The 22,643-nt window shown below is 57.8% G+C and overlaps 1 protein-coding gene across 22 annotated transcripts in view; it reads left to right on the top strand.

The window, feature by feature from the left end:
• ABLIM2 (actin binding LIM protein family member 2) overlaps window positions 1-22,643 on the top strand; it is a 143,240-nt gene that overhangs the window by 88,098 nt on the left and 32,499 nt on the right. For 5 of the 22 annotated variants that reach the window (XR_008997633.1, XR_008997629.1, XR_008997631.1 and 2 more), the window contains exons 10-16: window positions 3,988-4,134; window positions 6,248-6,280; window positions 7,791-7,911; window positions 9,800-9,898; window positions 15,365-15,466; window positions 15,944-15,997; window positions 22,064-22,183. Coding sequence is in view for 1 of the 22 variants with exons in the window: in XM_036921337.2 (XP_036777232.2) it covers window positions 3,988-4,134; window positions 6,248-6,280; window positions 7,791-7,911; window positions 9,800-9,898; window positions 15,365-15,466; window positions 15,944-15,997 (556 nt within the window). In the remaining 21 variants the exon portion in view is untranslated. The remainder of the gene's footprint in view (window positions 1-3,987; window positions 4,135-6,247; window positions 6,281-7,790; window positions 7,912-9,799; window positions 9,899-15,364; window positions 15,467-15,943; window positions 15,998-22,063; window positions 22,184-22,643) is intronic. The other 17 variants (XR_008997637.1, XR_008997634.1, XR_008997635.1 and 14 more) reach the window with 10 other exon arrangements.

Raw genomic sequence — 22,643 nt, 5'->3', positions numbered from 1 at the left:
TGTTAATAGTTTGGAGTGTGCCCCGTAGGTCTCTTTCCTGTGTGTGTGTATTTTTTAACAAAATGAAGTCACACTGCGTTGTTTTGTGACCTTTTGTCACCATGGCAATAAAGTAGCAGCAGGCTGAGCATACGAACAGCATTGTTTGACTGCAACAGGTCGTCATTGGCAGGATTATACTGTGACAGTAGCGTCATATATGGCCACATTATTATTATTTATTATGCTGGACTGAGTAGAGGAGAGAGAAAACCAAGAGGGGACATGTACACAGGTACGTCAGCGGCCGTCTGCCAGTTAGAGAGCATAGCCTGTTGTCCCGGCAACCACCCCAGGGAGGTGGCATGGGAGGAAGTGGATCTGTGAGGCCTGCCGAAGGGACAGACGTGAGAAGCCAGAAAAAGGGCCACTTAGGCCCCTGTGTGGGGTGGGCGCAGGCCTCTTTCTGCAGGCAGCAGCAGCCGGCATCGCCAGGCTGCCTACCTGACCCCCGCTGTCAGGGCCTAACCCAGGGCAGGGCCAGCCCCGCTGACCCATGCTCTGTGGGGCTGAGAATGCGGCGGGCAGGTGGGTGCTGTGACCGCAGTGAGGCTGGTGACCTGTGACCGCAAGCCTCTGCAACCCTACATCCCAGCGTCACCTTATGGGGCACTTCATGTGATCTGCATGAAATCCTGCAGGTGGGCAAGCAGGTGGCCTTCCCATTTTACAGGAGGGGAGGGAGGCCCAGAGGGTCCACCTAACTTTGGCAAAGGCCTGATTAATTTTAATTCAACTGGTCAAGTGCACTCCAAGGACCATTGCTGTGCTGAGCGTGGTGTTAGGCAGAGGGACTCCACGAAGATCAAATGGGGTCCCAGACTCCAGGAGCTACCAGTCCAGGGGGAGGGGAGACGTGGGCCATGATTGGCACGTGTGCTTTACGCACAGGAGAAAAGCAGCCCGCCCGGGTGGTGGGGGTGAAGCAGGGGCATCTGGAAAGGGGGCCTGGGCTGAGTCTGGAAGGACCAGAGGATGAGCCAGGCAAAGAGGCCTGGGAAGGGCATGTGTCCAGAAGAGGGAACAGCATGTGTGAAACCCTTGGGCTCTGCATGACTGGGAAGCTATAAGGAGTTCAGCGTGGCAGGTGGCATGGTAGAGGGGAGTACTAGGATAGTAGATACATGGGGACCAAATCCCCAGGGCTGACGTTCAGATTTCCCCTGAAGGCAGAGAGAAGCAGCTCAAAAATTCTGACCGGTGGGCCTTCATGGCAGACTTGGGATTCAAACTCAGGTCTTCTGACCATGGCCCAGGGTTTCAAAGACAGCAGCTACAGGTCTGAGACATCAGGCACTCACTCTCTCAACCTAGGTCACAAATAGCAGGGTTCACCTCATGAGCACCCAGTGACTGAGAGCCTTGAAGTTGGGTGATCGGGGAAAGTTTCCTGGAAGAGGCGGGCTGGGGCTGCTGGGCCCTGGAGGATGCAGGAAAGCTGGAGTGTGGGGGCTGAGCCTGGCACACTTGGGGCACAGGGAGGAGACACCTTAGGGTGAACAGGCTGAGGACATCAAGGTTAAGTTTGGGCTTGCATCTCCCATCCCAGAAGGGGCTATTGGAAGATTTGAGCTGGAGCCACATGGCCCTGGCAGAGAGGAGAGGGTGGTGGGGAGCTTGGTCTGGAGTCAGAGAAGATAGCCTGGGGCTCTTCCTACCCTGTGTACCCCTCTCTGTGACTCTGAGCAAATTCCCCACCCTCTCTGGGCTCTGGTTTGTCGGTAAAGTGGAGTTCCTGTGACTGCCCCCTTCCCGGGCTCACTGTGAGTGCTGGTGAGCAGGTAATAAAGGGCTCAACCCCGCGCTGTCCCAGGAAAGAGTTCATCATGTCTGCAGCTGCAGCTGGCAAAGTCTGCCAGCAGACAGTGCTGGCAGGAAGGCCCCAGGAGGCGGTTTCGTGATCTGGATGTTGGCGGTGAAGGCCTGGACCGTGCCATGTGGGGCTGCTAAGAGCCAGCAAGAGAGGAGGGCAGGGCCCACACTGACCCTGGCCCAATGCTGTGGGAGCTGGGTTCAGATGAGGGGCTCCAGGCCTGGGTCGGAGCCGGGTGAGGCGGCCGGTGTGACTGGCCTGGGCTGGCAATGCCAGCCTGTGATTGCTGCTCAGAGGGGCACACGGAGGGGAAAGGAGGTGCCCTGTGTGTCCGCTCCAGGAAGGACAGGAGCCTTGGCATCCGCCCTGCCGGGAGCTGTTGTACTCAGTGCTGGGGACGCACGTGTGTGTGGTCCCTGGAGATCCTAGACTGGGCCACTCAGTGCAGCCCAAGCAGGCACTGAGGCTGGTACTGCGGGATGGACCTCGTCCCTGCTGTGCTAGCTGAGAGCTGCGCAGGTGGTTCCCCCCAGGCTCCCATTCGGCTGCGAGGCTCTGGGACCTGTCTGAGCCACCACTGCCCACAGGCAGGCCCTGAGGCTGCAGTAGAGGGGCCGGGGGGGGCAGCACAGGTAAGGCAGGGGAGCTGGCGGCCAGGTGGGCCTCACCTGAGCAGATGCAGTGCTCCGTGTGCCCGAGCATCACACGAGTGAGCATTCCGGTGGCCCAGGAGTCCTGTGTCCCTCCTTGGTCACCTTCCAGCTGGCCTGCCAAACATCAGGTGCTTCTCTGCCATATTGGAAGTGCTCAAAAGTGCTGAAGTGTGTGTTTGTATGTGTGTGCCAGTGCGTGGGTATGGGTGTGTGTGAGCATGTACCAGTTTGTGTGGCTGTGATTGTGTGTGTGTATGTGTGTGCCAGTGCGTGGGAGTGTGTATATGTGAGCATTAGGTGTGAGTGTATAAATGTGTATGGGCAAGTGTGTGGGTATAGGTGGGTGAGAGCACTAGCATGGGTGGGTGTGGGAGTGTAGGTGTGACTCTGTGTGAGAAAGAGTGGGTGGTGGGTGTAGGAGTGTGAATGTGTGTGGGGTGTTCCTGCAAATGTGCACAACCAGTTGTACGAGGGTGTTTGCCAGCATGTGCTAGTGTGCAGTGGTACTTGTGAGTGTGCAAGTGTGCATACCTCCAGTCTTAAGCACCGTCTTTGTGCATACATACCCTTGTGTGTATGTGAGCACATGTGTGTGTGCAGTGCATGTGTGTATATTGGGCATCACATGTACGCACACCTGTATGTATGCCCTGTGCATGCATTTGTATGTGTGCATGTGTATGACTTTTACATGTGTGTACATTTAGTGTAAATGGACACGTGTGTTTTTATATTTTCATATACAGTATATATTTGTGTGCATCCAAGTATGAATCTGTATGCATACATATGTATGCATGTGTTTTATATGCATGCACACATGAACGTGTGTGTGTGTACACATGTAGGTGTTTGTGTTTGCGTGTATGTGTGTATCTGCGTGTTTGCATGTGTATATGTATGAGTATAGTTGCACGTGTTGTGTATTTACTTGTATTCACAATGGTTGTGTTGTGCTTATGTGTATGCATATATGTATGTATATGACTATGTTTAGGCATGTGTTTGTATCCATGCATTTGCATGCATGTGTGCCTGTGTGTGCAAATGTGTGTATGCATGTATGTGTGTATGTGTTTGTATGTACACATAAGTAAGTGTGTGTGTTTATGCCATAAGCTGAGGGTCACCATGCCAGCTCTGTGCCCAGCCTTTCACAGGCTCCCCCTCTGTGACCCCAGAGCCAATCTCTGTGACCATTTCCCTCCCTGTGTAGAGAGGGAAGTCAAAGCTCAGGGCAGACACGGCCTCAGGACCATGTGGCTGTTCCAAGGCCACACCACAGGGCTGTGCCTGTCTGACCACAAGGCACCCCTACCCCCAGGCCTTCGCCCCCTTCTCGCTGCCTTGCTCAGACTTGGCTCCCAGGTGCTACGACTCCACTGCCCTCCACAGGGCCCCCCGGGTGCCTTCTGCCGCTGGGTCTGGGGCCCCTGTGGCAGGGGCGTGGGTCTAACAGACTCTGCTGCTCTCTCCTCCCAGGCGAAGCTGGGCAATGAGGTCCTTGACTACAGGGACTTGGCTGCCCTTCCTAAAAGCAAGGCCATCTATAACATCGACCGCCCCGACATGATCTCCTACTCGCCCTACGTCAGCCACTCGGCGGCAGACAGGCAGAGCTGCAGCGAGGTATGGCCTGCCCGCGGCCCCAGAGCACTGCCCCAGGGTGGGTGGCATGCCCGCCACACGGGTCCTGTTCACTTCCAGCCTCTCTGGGACCTCGGCCACCTTTCCTCCCCTCAGATAACCTTCTGCACGCCCCCTTTTGGGCCCGCTCTGGCCCAGCCCTCGCAGGTAGCAGGCCATGCAGAAGGATGTGTGCTGTGCACGGTGGCCCAGCACAGGCACTCCCCTAGGCTAGGACTCCTCCCTTCACACCCCTGCCCCTGGGAAGTGAGGCTGAGCCAAGGCCCCTTGCTCCAGGGGGGGTGTGGGCAAGCCCCCCTGGCTCGGCTGACCTGTGACCGTTGTAGGTACAGCTACAGAGCCAGAGGGCAGGGCAAGGAAGGGGGGAAGGGCCCTGCATCCCCTGCTCAGCAGCCAGCAAGCTGCTTCCTTCACCCCACTCAGGTTTCTTCTAACACATGGAGCCGGATCTAGAGGGCTGGGTCCAGGTTCCCCCTCCGCCCCGGTATTCCTGGCCATGGGCCAGCCTCCCTGGAAGGAGCCCGTGATTACCTGTGTGGACTGGCTTGTGGGGACCATGTGCAGGGCCTCTGTGAATGTCACTGGCCCTGGGCTGGGAAGGGCCATGTGTACCCGGGGGTGCGTGGTGTTGCCACCCTTGGTCCTGCTTCCATGCTCACGTGGATGTCAGCCAGCACGTGAACACGGCGCAGCATGGCACACCAATGGACGGGGCCTGAGCTGGGTCTCTGAGGCCACATCCCTCCAATGGCGCATCGTTTGCGAACCGCGGTTGATTCCTTCCCGCGGGACGTGTGGTGGGAAGGGAGGGCTGTGTTCCTGGTCAGTGCCCACTCTGAGACCCTCCTGCCTAGGCACAGGGCAGCCCAGGGCACAGAGATTCTCAGCGGTCATCCTGCAGAGCTGATGAGTGTCAAGGGGGTCTTGGTCCCCAGCTATCCCTCAGGCCTGCCCTCAGGACTTTGTTTGCCCATGTTTGGTGGCCGCAGGCTGGGAGTGGTTGTCCCAGGACACAGGTGAGAAGGCACGGCTGGGAGGCCGTGTGGGGCCCGGAGCTGTGCGCCTCCCCGGGCAGAGCTGGGACTGGCCAGGTGGCTGCCCCTGGTCACGGCTGCCTCCGTGCCGGCTCCTGCCACACCCCAGAGGTCCTCTCCTGCCCGCCTCTCACAGGATCCCGAGGGCTCTCCCCTCCCCAGGCCCCGCCACACCCAGCGGGAGCCTGTTTGGTGGTGGTCTCCGTGGGGGCCTTCTGGGGGCAAGGGGAGCAGGGACTAGGAAGTGCCAGGATGGTGGGCCAGGGCACTGAGCTGGCAGACGCTGGCCTAGGCTGGACAGTGCCGCCTGCTTCTCAGGACCACAGCCTTCCAGTGATTCACCCCCAGTGCTGGAATCTAGCAGAGAAAAGAGCAGGTGCTGGAGGCACAGAGGTGGGCTTCGCCTTTCTGAGCCTCAGTCTCCCCTTCTGTGACATGGGGGACACCTTCCCCTTTCCATTCTCAGGAGAAGGAAATGAGCATAAGAAAGCTTCCTGGTTCCCCAGGCTCCTCCGAGACCTTCCCAGCATCCACGTACCTGTCGGGGTGTGGGGGGCAGACAGGCTCGGTCTCCAGAGCCCCTTCGCCAGGAATGGCTCCGCTGAGTCTTGGCGATATGTCTGTGGGGGCCGCTGTAACAGGAGGTGCCTGGCTTGAGAGGCAGGTCACCGCTCCCCAGGCCAATGCCACCCCCGGCAGAGCTAGCCCTCACCCCAAACCCAAGGCCCTCTTGCCCTGGGACCCTTCCCTCTCTTTCCCAGGGAAAGCTGGGGTCGTGGGCTTGCAGGATGTCACCCTCCCACGCGCTGACTGACCACCTTCCTCTTGGAAAAACACCTTCATGGGAGAGCAGGGGGCATCGGGGTGGGCCACGTGCAATCAGGCCCTGGAGCTGTCCAGAGCCTCTTTCTCGGGTGCCAGTGGCCATCTTTCTCCAAGAAGAGGCCTTCAGCATCCTGTGTCCAATTTGGGGGAGGCCCTGCCGCGTGCCTGGGCCCGATACGTCTCTTCTCCAGCCGTAGTGCCCAGCACTAACAGGCCCCTCTGTGTTGTGTCCACAGTCCCCTCGGTTGTTCTCGCCAACGCTGACTGAGGTAACCACCATGCCCCCTGGCCTCGGCCCACTCCTGTTTGTTCATGGTGCTGCCCCCTGGGTTATAAAAATAATCACCAGGCACCCCAGCAGGGCCTCTGTGACACTTGACCATGGGGTCTGGGGCCACAGGCCCCTGGGGCTTGGGGTGCCCTTCTCTGAGTTGGTTATTTTTATAATCGTGTCTCATCTGCATGCTTCCTTAGTGCGTCCAGTGGCCTGCAGTTGTGAACCCCTGGGACACAGGTCTGGAGGTCTGGGTCATGGCTTCCTTTAGAGAAAGGATCAAGGAGCCTGGGTTAACCTGGGCCCACCTTGTATACCTCCAAGCAGGACGTACGGGGACCACCTGCTCCTTGTGGATAAACACGCCCAAAGCATTTCTCCATCAAGTAGCATTAATAATTAGCAGGCTGTTCTTTTTCCTACTTGTCAGACTTTATCAGTGATGTAGATAGCTGCCCATCAGACTCCAAGAACAACCAGATGGGGCAAGTGGCCCACTAGCACTGAGCTTCTAAGTCTGCGCGTGGCTGGGGAGCCCCACAGACAGGCTGAGTGAGAAGACAGGACACCTGTCGGGTGTAAACTGGCTAGTGGGGCTGTGCAAGGACACCTAGAGATGGAGACTGGACAACCGCCCCTAGAGAGAGCATGCCCATCCCCGTGGGTGGCGTAGGCCAGAGGGGCTTGGGGACCTGGCAGGTGTGACATCAGCAGGTGGGCTGCCCTGAGCAAAGTGTGGTGTGGTGCACAGGCAGGCTTTAAGGACAGTGGCTCCGCTGGCGCGGCTGAGGAGCAAGCCTAGGAGGCGGAGGGTAAGCCCAGACAGCCGTGGAGCCGTGAATGCCAGACCCAGACTCTCACATTGCCAGTCCCCAGGCTGGCCTTGGGGTCAGAGCAGCAGGGTCCGCCCCCCAGTGGGATGCTGGGCTGGGCTTTGTCACAACACAGGCCAGCTTGCCAAACTGGGGCAGGCCTGGCAGCCTGCTATCCCCCATGCCGTGGAGCTGTGCCATCTCATGCCACCTGCTGCCTGCTCTGACTGCTCCAAGCAGCCGCCCATCCTGCTTGAATGGAGTCCGTGTTGTCAGTGCTGTGGGTCTGACTCACCTGGGCTTCCAGGCCTGGGAGGGGGGCCTTCCTACCTCCCATACCTGGGATCCCTGATGGAGGCTGGGGGAGAGTGCAGAATCTCAGTGGTTCTCAGACTGTGTCACAAGGAGCCCTGGGGCCGGGAAGGACTGGGCAAGAGTGGATGGAAGGAGGGACCGATGGGGGGTGCGGAACACTGCCCGGGTACCCGGCAGGCGTGGGGACCATGCTCTGTCCAGGGGGTGTCAGCACCAGGCCAGGCCCCATCTGGCTCCTCAGATGTGCCCTGGCACGGGCGGGGGGTTTCATGACAGGGCATGTTGAGTGAGCCTTGGGTCAGGGGAGCAGATGCCGAGTGGGGGCTGGGGGGTGGGCAGTGCTCCCGCTCGGCGTTCATCAGGCCGTCTCCCTCCCAGGGGGACCAGGATGACCGCTCCTACAAGCAGTGCCGGACCTCCAGCCCCAGCTCCACTGGGTCGGTCAGCCTCGGGCGGTACACCCCGACCTCACGGTCGCCCCAGCACTACAGCCGTCCAGGTACTTAGCCTCCAGGCTTCTCTTCCCCGAAAAGCTGTATTTCTTATTGATTTCCTCTTATGAATCTGTATCTTATCCATCCAACTAGAAAAATGACTGATGGGGGTGGGATTGCCAGTGGGTGATGGGGAGCCTGTCCGTTTAGGGACCCAGGGACGGGCCCGTTCATGTCTGGTGGGCTGGTTAACTGCAGAGGCGGCTGGCTTGTCTGTTGGGTAGAGGGGCCTCCTGAGAACCCAGGGCAGCATGGCACTCAGATCTGGGTCATGTTTCAGCGGCGAGAGAGGCCAGGACGAGGGAAGAGGAAAATGGCAGGAGACCAGCTGCCAGTCAGGTCCCAGCTGGCGGGGCCCAGGAAGCTTTGAACAGTGAAGCCAAAACCGACGGCCAAAAAAGAGTCAGAATGTCATTGTCACTCCACCTATAGCTGGGTGGGTGGCCCCAACGACAACCGGCCCTACACAAAGAGCGGTGCGAGGTCCCTGCCAGCCCCTCCCAGCAGGGCACATCCCCAGGGGACCTCTCTGCCCCATTCCTCCTCGTCCCTGCCTGGCACGCAGCTGCGTAGTGCACTCCCTTAGCTTGTGGAACCCCTTGGTGCCCTCGGTGTGTCAGAGCCGTGGGGCTGTCCCACACAGATGCGGCCTTTCGGAGGGACTCTTCCAAGCTGCCCTCCCTCCGGCCACCGCATGCTTCCATTTCACATCCACGAACCCCAGCTCCTATGTCTGCAGGCTTTGTGGGAAAATCAACGCTTGTTTGATTGAAAAGTCATTTTCATTGACTCCCTGCAAAGCTCCTGGTCCATCCTGCTCAACAGGTGTTTGGAAAGTGGAGGGGTGAGTGAGCGAGTGAGTGAGTGAGTGAGTGAGTGGGTGAGTGAGTGGGTGAGTGAGTGAGTGAGTGGGTGAGTGAGTGGGTGAGTGGGTGAGTGAGCGAGTGGGTGAATGAGTGAGTGAGTGAGTATGTGAATGAGCGAGTGAGTGAATGAGTGAGTGGGTGAGTAAGTGAGTGAGTGAACAAGTGAGTGAGTGTGTGAATGAGCGAGTGAGTGGGTGAGTAAGTGAGTGAGTGGGTGAGTGAGTGAGCGAGTGGATGAGTGAGTGAATGAGTGGATGAGTGAGTGAGTGAGTGGGTGAGTGAGTGAGTGGGTGAACAAGTGAGTGGGTGAGTGAGTGAGTGAGTGACTAAGTGAGTGAGTGTGTGAATGAGCGAGTGAGTGAATGAGTGAGTGGGTGAGTAAGTGAGTGAGTGAACAAGTGAGTGAGTGTGTGAATGAGCGAGTGAGTGAATGAGTGAGTGGGTGAGTGAGTGAGCGAGTAAGTGAGTGAGCGAGTGGATGAATAAGTGAGTGAGTGGGTAAGTGAGTGAGTGAGCAAGTGGGTGAGTGAGTGAGTGAGTGAGTGGGTGAGCGAGTGTGTGAGCAAGCGGGTGAGCGAGTAGCGAGCAAGACAAGCAGGTGGCCGAGTGAGTCAGGGGGAAGGAGGTCAGCCCCACGCGTGCCCTCCAAGGGCCCCCTCCTTGGGCTCTGACCACTGCATCTGGGTCCCCCTGGGCTGGTCCATCTGGCCAGCTCCTCTCCTCCTGGCTCCTTGATCCCAGGCAGCTCCCCACATGCCCTGGGCAGGTCTTAGGGGGCCAGCGATTGCCCTCCAGACAGGTGGACTGCCACCCTGTCCCCCGAGGGCCGGGCGTCCTTGCCCTGAGCCTGGAGCAGACGGGTTGATGCATGTCTGGTGACACCTCTCCAGGTGCCTCAGAAAGGGGCGCCATCCCCGAGAGGGGAAGCAGAAATGTTCCTAGCAGAGTGGGGCCTAGGAATGTTTCGTGGCTCCGTGGCCAGTCTGCCGTGTGGGCAGACTCTGACATGCTCTCTGTCGCCCCGCAGCTGGTACTGTGAGTGTCGGTGCCAGTAGCTGCCTGTCCCTGTCCCAACACCCAAGCCCTACATCCGTGTTCAGACATCATTACATCCCCTACTTCCGAGGTAAGGCATGCGGTGCTGCGGGCTGGGGTGCTCGCAGGGCACCCAGCCGCGCGTCTGTGTCTTGCTGTCCTGTGTCAGCCGCATGGCTTCCCCGAGCCCCGTGTCTTATGCCCACGCCCCTTGCTGTGTGTCTTGTGAGCCCAGCCCTTCTGTTGATGTGTAAATGTTCCTGGGAGGAAAACTTAGTGATCCTTTCTGTAAAGGAGTGAGCAGCCAGGAGAGGGGTGAACGCCACCAGCGCAGGAGACGGGTTCACCCAACACCCACCCTTGGGCTTTGTTCCGAGTGCCTTTCCTAAGTCATCATGTTGTATTTCCCACGTCAGCTCTGTGGGGTGCGGGGCCTGCTGGCAGCCATTATTGGAAGTAAGCTAAGGCCCAGAGGAGGCCAGGACCTGCCCAGGGCCTCAGGCCCATGGTGGCAGGGGCAGGAAGCACGCTGTGCATGGTTCCCACTCCTGCCTCCTCCCAGGGTGCAGACCTGCCCACCATCTGCAGCCCTGCAGACGTGTGTGCGGGGAATCGCACCAGGAGAGCGGCCAACCCCATTTTCCCATGTGCTACGTTCTGAGTTGTGTCCCCCAGAAGTCCTACGTTGAAGCTCTGACCACCAGTGTGGCTATTTGGAGACAGGGCCTGTAGGTTATTAGTTATATGAAATCATAAAGGTGGGGTCCTAATCTGGATAGATTGGTGGCCTTATAGAAAGAGGAAAAGACACCAGAAGATCTCGCTGTGTGTTCTCAGAGGAAAGGCCACGTGAGGCCGGAGCAGCTGTTTGCAAGCCAGGAGGAGGGTTCTGCCAGAAACCGAACCCTGCCAGACCCAGTCGTGGACTTCCAGCCTCCAGAACTGTGAGAGGCAGGTCTCTGTGTTTAGGCCCCCATCTGCCATCCTTGTTACGCGGCCCTAGCTGACTAACGCCCCACAGAAAGACAGCTGGGCATTAGAGGGGGCAGCGGTGACATTCTTGCTGATTCCCAGCAAGATGCAGTCAGTTCCCTGTTCCTTACAATGGCTAAGGGGAGGACGTCTTGGAAGAAGCTTCCAGCCCGAGGGGACCAGGCGAGGCAAGCTCAGCTGGGCTATCCCAGCCTTCCGCAGTCCCCAGCAAGGCCCGCGGGGACTGGCACGTCTCTCTCAAGCATGTCACCATCACCTGGCTGGCCGTGCCTGTTAGTGCACGAGGGGGGTCCCCCGATTGACACAGCCTCGTTCCTCGCCTCTCCATGGACCTGCACTTACAGTTCACATCTCTTCCTGACGTACTGATCTTTGGAAAAGCAGTGGAACCCAAGGTGGGGGAGCAGCCGGCAGGGCCTTGCACACACCCGCGGGCACACGGGCGTCATGTGGCCTGGTGAGCCCCCACCTGGGGGAGGGCGGAAGACTCACCACAAGGCGGAGCGGGAGTCCCAGCAGGTCACCAAGGAGACGCCTCTGGCGCCCGACAGACAGCTGGCCTCCTGCTGCCAGGACCCTCCTTTGGGAGGCTGTCAGGTCTGGGGTCTCTGGTGGAGGCAGGTGGGGGGACACCACTGTGCTGCTATTTACCCTCGCCCCCCAGAGGGCCTGGACGAGCTGGGCTGACTGCGTAGGGAACCCTCTCGGCCGAGACCAGCCCAGGCTGGGGCCTGGGGCAGAGCACACCCCGGGACCCTCTTCTTCTCTGTCCGTCTGAGTCTCCACCCTCCACTCCCAGGGGGTGCAAGGCCAGGGCAGGTCCTCAGTCAAGGGCCAGGCCCTGGGTGGTGGCCTCAGGCCTGCAGCATGCCTGCTCCAGGGCGGCCAGCAGAGGGAGCCAAGGGAAAGGCTGCCTGCTGCCCTTGTGCAGGAGGCGTGGCCGCTTCCCATGTGAGGGAGGACCCTGCAGACAGGCCGCATCCCCCTGCCAAAATGGGGTTTACAAACTGTTGTAGCCTGTCGTCAGGCACCCCGGGGCAGGGGCCCAGTGCCCAGTGTGACCTCCTGGGTGGACACGAGCTATGGCCAACCACTTTGATGTCTCACATGCCCTTGTCCCCGCCTGCACTTTAACCACCAGTTCTCTGTGTCCAGAGGTTAGACAAAGACCCCCATCCTCCTCTCTGGTGACAGATGCAGGGGACCCCAGCCGCCCCATTATTCCCCCCTGACTGACTTCCAGGGCCATCGGTGACCTTGGTAGCACCCAGCCTCTTTCCAGAACCCCCCAGAGGAGACCCAGGCTCAGAGGGGTTGCTGGCCTGAGATGGCCAGGCTCCATGGGGCAGAGTGGAGTCGGGCCTCATTCATGGGCCACGACACTGGGCCCTGGGTCCCCTCAAGGCCATAGCAAAGGAGCCCCTTCATCTGGCCCTAACGTCCCAGGGTGGTTGTGGCTGGCAGCTCAGGTGGCATGGGGCAGTGAGTGGCACAGGTGAAACCAGCGGACGTCTTGGTCATCATACTAACAGGCCCTTGCCCAGGGCTGAGAGCCAGCCCTGCTCCCTGGCACCATGGAAAGACCCAGCAGGGGAGCGCCCCCCGAGGCAGAGCAGGCAGCGGAACAGTAACATGAGCAACGTGGTCTCGACTGTAATCCAGAGTATAAAACAAACCCCAGTTCATGCTGATCCCAGTAAGCAAGCAGATAAACAAGCGGGCGAAGTGACGAACCTCCCACAGAGAGGAGATCCCAGTGACTTGTGCAGGTCCTCCGTCCCCGAGGAGGGAAGCCCACCTCCCTCACAGGCCTGGGCTGGGCCGGCGGCGCCCCCCGAGGAGGCCAGCATGGGAGGTGAAAGAGGGGCCTCGCGGGGGAGAAACCTGGCAAACGGGACCCCGGCCAGGGGGTTGAGGCTGGCAGCATGGCGGCAGGCCGTGTGATGACCGATGCCCGTGCTGCGCCCGGAGAAGGACATTCACCTCTGTGCTCGTCCTCCCAAGAGCCCGTGATTCCTGTCTGACCTCGAGAAGTGTTCGGACAAACCCCAGGGGGGGGACATCCTACCAGGCACCTGACTGACCCCTCAGACCCTGCCGGGGTCATGCAGAGCAAGGGCGGGCTGAGGGACCCCCAGCCCAGAGGGCCTGGGGACTCGTGGCGGCTGAATGTCACGTGCTGTCCTGGACGGGGCCAGGACGGAAAAGGTAACCAGGCAAAATGAAATCCAAATCCGGTGTGGCATCGAGGTCCTACCAGCGTGGGATGCAGCGTGGCCGTGGAGCATCCCACGGGGGAAGCTCTGCACTGCCTAAAGGAGCCAGTCATCCAATTGTTAGCAGGAAGCCTTTATAAAGGCTGAGGGCTTCCCATGCACTCTCTCAGTGAAGGAGGCTGGAAGCTCCTTTCCCCAGGGAGGCCGGAGGCTGACCTCCGACCCAGACGGCCTCCGGGAGAGGCATGAGCCTCATGAGCAGGGCCTCTGTGCCTTTTCGGGGTCACCCACAGACAGCCTCTCCTCCGGTTTTCTCACACCCCTGGTGATGTCAGTGGTTTGCAGCCTTTACTGCTGAGGCCCTCAGAGGATGCTGGCCCCCGGGCAGTGGCCAGGGCCTCTTGGCGGCATGCCGAGCCTCTCCAGGGTGCTGGCCCTGTGCCTCCCAGCCGTGGCTGACCCGTAGGAGGCGGCCTCAGCACAGGAGCCCCACAGGGCCAACGTGGGCACTCCGTGAGCTGCCGTGGGCAGGGCACTCCAAGTGGCCTGTGAGTGGTCTGTGTTAACAGTGTGTTTTCTTATGACAAAGCGACACCGTGGACAGGCAGGGTGAGTCCAGTGAGTGAGTGGTAGTGTGGGCTGTGTCCCCCAGGAAGGCTTTTTACCTCAGCCTTGACCCAGGAGGGGTCTGGACAAGTGGGGATGATTGGAAAGCGGGCTGCCGGTGTGCAAGGGGGTGGCCTGGAAGAAGAATGCGAGCAGGGGAGTTTGGGGCTGGGACTAAGATGACTAAGTCACAGGCACACGCACACAGAGTCTTGCCTGTGATGTGGGAGGACATTGCTCTCTGTCAGCTCGGGGTCAGCGGGTCAGGAGTTCTGCAGCGTGTTCAACAGAAGCTGCAGCCCCCTGGGTGGAAGCCAGGTGGATGAGGGCCAGTGAATTCTAGGCAGAAAGAATCGAGCTGCTTGCCACCTCTCGGACCCATGGGCCGTGCCGAGAGCACCCTGACGTAGTGATGATGCCCCAAGTGCGTGGCCCTAGACTGTTCTAGAGTTGGTATGGATGCATTTTTTTTAAAGCCCTTCCTCTGGCGTGGAATTCCTGAAAGCTCTCTGCTACACTGGAGGGCCGTCAAAGGGAAAAGCAGGGTTCACGCGGTGAGGGTGACAGTCCCCTACCTGCAGGTCCTTCAGTGCCGACAAGTGACCTGGGCCCCAGGCTTAGGAAGATGCTGGAGTCAGCAGCCCCTCTGTGGCCTCAGCCCAGTGTGGGCTACAAAAGCTGAGCCCACCAGCGCTCTGGCCCATGTCTCTGATGCCTTCCTCATCAGCCCACCCGGCAGTCCCTGGCCGGTCCACTTCCAGGCCCAGCTCCATGCTCTCCCGCTGGGGACATGCTGTCTCATCACTGTCACCTCGGGGGCCTGCTGTGGGCAGCTGCAACTCAGAGGGGGTCTTCCTGAGTCAGGAGCGCCCCTTTCCCTTTGCCAAGTGGCACCTAAGTGGGGGGCTTCCCAAAGCTAACGGGAGAGGAAATGCCCACACCTGAGGTGTGTCTTGCTAAAATGAGCTGTGTCACATCACCCAAACTGTCCGGTGCCCGCTGCGTCCTGTGTGTATCATTCCTTAGGTGGGTGTGGGGGGCTGGGGAGGCCACTGGGTACCCACAGCCATCGAAATCCGTGACTTGATCATCCAACCTTGTTTGCAAAACAGAAATTATAAATCCAGATGGGAAAAGGAATTGAAGCCAGAACCAGAGGATTTTCTTTAGCTTGTCAAATAAAAAGCTTTATTCAGGAACGTGGCAGCTGATTGACACTGACTTTCTCTTATTCTGTAGCTGGTAAAATTTTATTCCATGGTTTTTAAGGACAGTTTTGATGAATTCTGGCACTTGAATCCTATTCTCAGTGGGTATTTGTGGGTTTTCTAAGAAAGCAGCATCTTTTTATCAAGAATACTCAGGAAGCAAGGCCTTAGTTTTGGTGGCTTTGTGCTTTGCCAGGGCAGAGCAGCAGACCAGCTCTGCACCCCCAGGGGAGGGGGGCTCGCCCACAAGGCCGGGCCAGCCTTCCTCACACGCGCCAGGAGCCGGCAAGCATTTCACTCTTGGCACTGCCCTTCTTTGCCGCGGGGCATGGGAAGGGTTCACACGAGGTTGGACTCCCAAGTCATCGGGCTCAGTTGGAAAAGTCCGTGGAGGCCACAGTCCCGTCCCTGGGCAGCGGGGCTGGGAGGCTCCTCCAGGCGGGGAGATGGGCTCCCTGGGAATAGCTTTCATGCTTGAAATACTCTGCTTTTCCCCTTCCCTCTTCTCTCTGCTCTGTGCTCTTCCGTCTGGAGGCAGTGAAAGTGGCCGGAGCACCCCCAGCCTCTCGGTGCTCTCGGACAGCAAGCCGCCCCCCTCCACCTACCAGCAGGCTCCTCGCCACTTCCACGTCCCAGGTAGGCACCTGAGTGCGCAGAGGCTGCCTTGCCTGGGCGGGGGTGGCATGATTCCTGAGCCTCTCCGTCCCCCGCCACCCCCCTTGCAAACCCTGAGATGCTTTAAAAACGAGCAGCTGGGTCTGCACATCCCCGTGCGGGCATGTGTTTGAGCTTCTCCCAAAGCCCCGCAGGCAGTAGAGAGATGGTTTTGCCCCCCTGGGGGAGGCTGCAGAGAAGGCGCAGGCTGCGCCGGCTGTGCTTCCTGGAGGGGCCATCTGCCCCCTCTGTCCCCTTCCAATGGGCGTCTGTCTGCGCTGGGCCGGGCCTGGCTGAAGCGTGGTGCCTGGGCGTCAGTTGCTCGTGGGGTGCCAGGTCCTTTCTGGCTGTTCTAACTCCGGGGATGGGTTGCTGCTGTGAAAATAGCTGCAGAACGGAGACCATCACAAGGACTTCCTCACCCTGCTGTTCTCTCCTCTTTTTCTTTCTTCTTCCCAGACACTGGCGTAAAAGATAACATCTATAGGAAACCCCCCATCTACAAACAGCACGGTACCGTGGGACCCCCTCTGCTGCTGTGTTTTGCCTGCATGCCTGTCAATACCGTTAGCTTCTGGATGCTTCTTCTCCTCCTTTCCCTGCACTCTGATCGTGGCGGGGAAGGCGCCCCAGAGGCGCTGGTTCCCACACCGTGAAGGGAGCAGCCGGGCCGACGGCCGCACAGCTGCTTAGGGACAGAGGCTGCTGGACCCAGGCTGACCCGGCCTGAAGACTAGAACACAGAACAGACCAGAAGTAGTCATTGATTCCTTTGTGAGCATTTAAGTTCCGTATTTGGGGGATTTCTGTGACAGAATGAGCGATGTGGCCTTCAGTCACACAGAAATCGGGGCCGAGAGGGTCTCTCTGCCTGTTTCCTCTCGGAGGCGACCTCCCGCCTCTGCTGCACCAGAGTCTGCCCCAGACAGGTGCACAGGGAGCAGGAGGCTCCGCCTCCCCTCTGGTCTTTAGAGAATTTCTGGGTGATTTGGGGCATGTTGCTTCACCATCCTGAGCCTCTGTTTCCTCATCTGCAAAATAAGACCAACCCCTCCACTCTGCCTGTTTCACAGGGTGGTTGTGAGGACCTGATGCAGTAATGAGCGTGGACACATGTTCTGAACTGTAAAGTGCTGTGCACATGGTGGGGACCCCCATCAAGTTGCTAGAGAAACAGGAAGAGGAATCCCAGTATTTAAAGTTCTGTGCAGATGTGCCCGAAGAAAACCTCCTGGGCCCTGCTCGGCAGAATGCAGCAGAGGTGTGTTTTCTATGCCTCACTGACGGATCAGTGGTCTAGTTGTGCTGACAACAGGCTTTTTATTTTCTGCTTGATTGCAGTAGGTCCTTTGCTTTGTATATTTCTTTCTCTTCCCAAGAAAGAAAAAAACTATTAAAACTCTCAGGTTTCCAGAAGGCTCTGCCTTACCATTGCCTCTCAGCCACAGAGGCTTAGAACACAGATCTTCCTGGGGGATCAGAGAGGGGTGAGCCGGTTGGCCTCCAGGGCCCTTAGAGGTCACCCAGGACAGCTCACTTGTGTTGCAAGTGGGGAAACTGAGGCCCAGCTGAGGAAGGAGCAGCATGTCAGCTCGCACTCCATCCCGGCACTGTGGTCAAGCCTGCATGGAAGGCTATGTGTCCTGTGCTCATCCCACACATGTGATTGACTAGCTTGGCCCTTTATTAACCTTAAACATGTCATTTACATGCAGTATAAGAGGGTCGGCCCCTTAGGAAGGGGTGAGGTAGGAAATCAGATTATGAAATTGCTCACTGGTGTGTAGCCAGATCTCAGACAAAGCGCTTCCTACGTCACGTCCTCTGACAGAATTGTCCAGTGCAAGATTCGATCTCTCTGTCGCCAGTGAGAATCTTGTTGCTGCTGTTGAGGATTTTAATCTGGATATGGAGTCCTTCCCTATCCAAAGGCAACTGAATTCCTTTTTGCCTGAGCCTTGAGCAGTGACCGACACCCATCTGTCATCTCCAAAATGGGGCACATTGATTTTCTTATGAAATAAACTTTAGAGAGTACTTGCTGTCTGCCATGCATTTGGGTCAATCCAGGGATAAACATGGATAATGTCTGTCCCTTTGTGAACGTAGATGGGCCCTTAACTGAGGGTTCAGCATGCGGTGTGCCCTGTTCTTGACGTCTTTAGAAAACCTCAGAAAATAATGGCTGTGTTAGGATGCATGTGGTTTCCATATGTGAGATGTGTTGGTTTTACAAGACAATTCCCCCATCCAGGTAAAGGATGTCCTGCCAGGTGTGTGTGTGTGTGTGTGTGTGTGTGTGTGCGTACGCATGCATGGGTGTGTGCATTCCAACGCCACCCCATCCCAGCAAAGTGAACATCCGCCCACCCAGGGGGAGAGAGGAGCCCGGCTCAGACGTCAGAAGGTGGCCCCTTTCTCTCCAGACTCCCCTGAAACTCTGGCAGATGGTACCAGGTTAGGGATCATTTAATCAAGCTTAATATGTTCAGTGAGTTAAAAAATTATACTTTTTAAATTAACATATTTACTTTTTAACTCTCCATTTCCAACTCATAGCAATTTTTTAAAAATTAGCACTTTTGGGAAATGAGCCTGCAGCCGTGAGGGCAGCCAGGGCGGCGGGGCCCGTGGTGGGCACTCTTGGTGTTGAGGACGAGGATGGTTCGTGTCCAGGATCCGTCACTGCCCCGCATGGGGTAGATGGCGGCTTGTTGCATTTGGCACACCCTGAGGCTGGCGTCATTACCAACGAGGCTTCTCGGGCAAGGCCGGGAACGCGGCCAGGCGATGGCCAAGCTCACGTTCACAGAAGGCCCGCCCGCCTCCACCCCCAGCCTGAAGCACCCAGTGGTGTCTTCCTGTACTGGGAGTGCCAACTCTCCTCGCTTGTGAGTTCATGGCTTTTAAAAAAAAATAAAGAGAAGAAATGAAAATAAAAAGAAAGGGGAGCAGTCAGGGGCCCCTTCCCTGCAGAGACAGAAGCAGGTGGGAAAAGCAGGACAGGCTGGGAGGACCCCGGAAGGTTTGGGCAGGTGTTGGTGGGGCCTCGACGGCCGGAGCCGCTCAGTGTTAGACTCCATCCCTTCTGCACGGCCACCGGATTCCAGCCACAGCCGCTCTGCTCCAGGGAGTGGGGCTGAAGGCTGCCATGCTCTCGGGGATCTGAGAGGGTCCGGCGAGGCCACACTGACGCTTTCTGTTGGCAGAGCCTGCGAGGGAGCGGCCTGTGCACAGCAGTTACGCTGGTTAAAATGAGTTGCAGAGGAAAACATCGCCTCCCCCAAATTTCCCAGGTAGATGTCCAGATGCAGGGGCAGAACTTGTGTTTCACCAAATGTTGTTTCGTCTAAGCAGGCGTGAGCCCTCAGAGGCCACGCGAGCAGGGCACTGGCCCGGCAGGCAGGAGATGGCACCCCTCAGCTCCCTGGACCCTGCTGCCCGCTGCACACAGAGACACTCGGGCCTGCCCTCCCCTTCCTAGGGCTGCCCACCCAAAGCAGACAGGACCCCGTGGGGCACCCCTCTTTGTTATTTCTTTGGTCATGGCCTGAAACGAGAATCAACCATTTCTCACTTGTCTCTCTAGGATTCCACTGTCGTGTGGCTGAGTCCATTTGGTTTTGGGGTCCTCCCCGGGGGCAGGAGGAATGGAAAGGCATCCAGGCTCTGTGTCCAGAAAGAACATTAGAGACCCCCCACTCTCATGGGGATACCTCCAACCCAGTCCCCCAGGTGGGGAGTACAGGACAGCACAAGGCCAGTGCCCTCCAGGCTCCCGAGCAACTGCCTGGGTGACAGGAAGACAGACACACCTACTCGACCTCTGAGGCCAGAGAAGGGCCCAGGCTGCCCCAGGTGCTGGCAAGGTGGGAAGGGAGGCCTGCCTGCGGGAGGGCTGTGAGCCCCAGGCCCTGCTCCTTTGTGCTCAGGGGTCACTGTTAGTCATGATGTAACAGGTGAGCAGATATCGTTGCCCATAACCGGTGAGGAAGCCCCGTGTTGAGGTGGAGAGCCTTGCGTTAATTGATCCGAGGAGGGCTTTGAGGAGCCACTGTGTGCTAGGCCCTGTCCCAGTGCTGGGGGTACGTGGGTCACCAACAGCCTTGACCCCGTGGACCTGATGTTCTAGTGGACTTGCCGCGGGCCAAGAAATTGGTGAGAGGCCGAGCATGGCTTAAACCCAGGTTTCCAGCTTCCAGTGGGCACATTCTCAGTACACACTAACATGTCCCTCACACACACTCACACACACTCACACCTGACAGCTCTGCGGGCCCAGACACCTTTGGAGGTCAGAGCTGTCGGTGCGTTAATACCAACCAAGGGAGCTGGTGGGGCCTCCCTCGGAAGCCGAGGGCCACGCCGTGCCCACCTCATTCACCAGCTCTATGTCCCTGCGGTCTGCAGGTCACCGCCTCGGGCCCCAGAGGGGAACAAAGGCACATCGGGTGCAGGCTTTGCCCTTCTGTGTCCGCTGTCAGCTCTTCCTGGGCACAAGCTTGTGCCCAGGGCACGGTGGCGGGAGGCAGCCATGGTACAGCCCTGCGTCTCACAATTTACACATCGATGAGGAGGGTGAAGTGATTCCAGCTCAGGCTTTAGGCTTGGACCACACAAGCCTCAAATTAGCAGCTATGTGGCCTGAGGTTCTTCATCGGGAAAATGAGGTTCATAACATCTATTATCTGTTAACACACTTAGCAGATGTTTATGGAGACTTCCGCCCAGGGCCTGCCCGATGAGGAGTTTAAGATGCTGGGTGATCACTCAAGTGGGTATCCAGTAAGTGCTCATCACATGCGCCCTTGGGGGAGGCCCGCTGTGCTGACCTGGCTGTCCTCTCAAAGCCCCTGTGATGTGTACAGAAACTATCTGATCCACTGTCTGCCTCACTGCCCAGCCTGTGAGCTTCTGAAAGACCAGTTTGTATCGCGGGATGTGGGCTTCTCTGCATCCCACACAGTAGGTGTGCACACTGGGCACCAGATCACGAAAGGCCGAAAGGCTAAATGGAGAAGGGAGGGTAGGCGGAAGAAGGAACAGGTGCATGAGGGTTGCGAGCATGAATGGGCACAGGGGTGGACTGGAAGGGACAGATGAATGGGTGGGTGGGTGGGTGGATGAATGGCAAGATGAGCTGATGGCTGGACGGTGGATGGATGACGGATAAGGAAAGAAGTGGAGAGATGCAGGGGTAGTTAGAGGCATGGATGAATAAATGAATGGAAATGGATGAATGGGTAAAGGAATGCATACATGAAGGCATCAATGTTCAGATATGAAATGAATTATAAGATGGGGTGCGGGAAGGAGGGAAGGCAGGCTGGCTCTGTCCCCGGAAAGGAGATTAGAGGCCTCCCACTCTCAGCAGGACCCTTCTAATAGAGGTTCCCTGAGGGACACAAAAAGCAGGACATCGGCCTTTCCCATGTTCTTCATGGCAAATATGTTCTAGGCCTCGGAAGAAACTGCCTCGTGTGATAGGAAAGACATCACAGTCAACTCGATTTTTCTGGTTCTGAATTGATCTCTCTTTTCTGGACACTCTGAAATAGCAAGCTATAAAGTAGCCTCAAATTTAGTCTCTTTCTTATTCCTAATTTTTCATATTTGAACTCCCTGATATGTTACAGAATCTACAATAAGTTATCTCATGTTATCAAAACTTGAAGGAGTGGGCATCATTCGCCCATTTTACAGATCAGGAAACTGAGGCTCAGAGCTGCTAAGAGGCCGGCTGCTAATAATACCAAGCGCCACATTGCTCCACTTCCTGCTGTGGTCTCATTTCTCGAGAGAACCTATCATGTGCTGGCATGTGGGCTGGCAAACTTGGGCTGGGAAAGCCCTCGGTTTGCATCTGGCTAAGTTGTGCCCGTGTGGTACAGCTGGTTGCATTTGCTAAACCGTAGTAGGAAATCCCCCCGTCAGATGGTGGGGCTGTTTTTGGAGCCCTGAGGTAGCTCTGCGGTCAGCGTGTGTCCGGCCCACCCATTGTCTATGGCTGCGTGAAGCCCTTGAGCCTAGGATGGCCTCTGGTCCCTGTGGCCTGAACTCCAAAGGCTGGGACTTCACATTCCGGAGAGCTTTGTGTTTGGGGGCCACTTAGTTGTTTTGCGCTTGTAAATTACCCTAAGTGTGGTGGTCCATTCTGGGCTTCCCAGAACTGTTCTGCGATGTGGCGCACTCTCTTGTGCCAGCACAGCCACCGCTGCGGCCCTTCTCTGGGCTGGACAATGGCAGTGACCTCAGAGCTCCAAGTAGCCGATGCCTGATTGTCCCCAGGGCTGCTGGGCAGCCACCACGAGTCATGCCTGGTGACAGCCAGCGTCTGGACAAGAGCGCCCACATTTATAGGCATGCATGTGCCTCTGAGCTGCCGGCCCTCCGCCTCTCCCCTTCCGGCTCCTTGGGCAGGCTCACCATTCAGTTGCCTCTGTGGATGCAGAGAGCAAGGCTTTTGTTTTGACAATGAAAATCTCTCTCCTGGAAGAAGGAGAAGCATATAGCCGTCGGGTAGTGACAAAATGTCAGTGTATCCAGAACAGTCTTCAATTGTGGCCTCATCTTGTCAAGGTCCTGTAGCCCAATCCCCAATTTCCAAGCTCTCGGGCCTGATGTCAGCCTTGTCCCTGGTGGTGCACAAGGCAGGGTGCTCCGGAAGGCTAGAAGGTCCGAGCCCCCCACAGGCTGCAGGTAAGGAGCCCCCCTTGAAGTGTCTTACTTTGGCCTCGGTCTCCGTGGTGGGTGGGGCCACACCCTGGGCATTTTCCTTTCATTGTCCCGCACATGGGGTCAGTGTGTTAACACAGAGAACATACTGAATTGGAAGCATGCCATTCCGTGATTCATTCGATGATAGTTATTTGGAGATAATGCCAGCCCAGCTGGGTGGCACCCCCTCCAAAAACAGCCAGCAGAGAATGCAGGCACGTCGTCACTCAGCTCCGGGTAGAGTGCTGGGTGAAGGGGCGTTTGCCCGCTCTGCCCCACGGAGCCGTCTCTGGTTGTGTGTTGTGCCCCTTATGGCCCTTCATGGGCTTTTCCAGGGGAGACTCACTGGCCGTTTGTGCTTCGTGAGCGGCAGGCCGTGGGGCGGGCAGCCTGGAAGTGCTCTGGAGACAGACCCCCGGGCACCAATGCCGGCTTCTGCTGC

Source organism: Manis pentadactyla, chromosome 5 (genome assembly GCF_030020395.1).
Source record: "Manis pentadactyla isolate mManPen7 chromosome 5, mManPen7.hap1, whole genome shotgun sequence".
Classification (NCBI taxonomy): Eukaryota; Metazoa; Chordata; class Mammalia; order Pholidota; family Manidae; genus Manis; species Manis pentadactyla.
The sequence above is the reverse complement of the archived record's forward strand: the minus strand, read 5'-3'. Positions and strand labels throughout refer to the sequence as shown.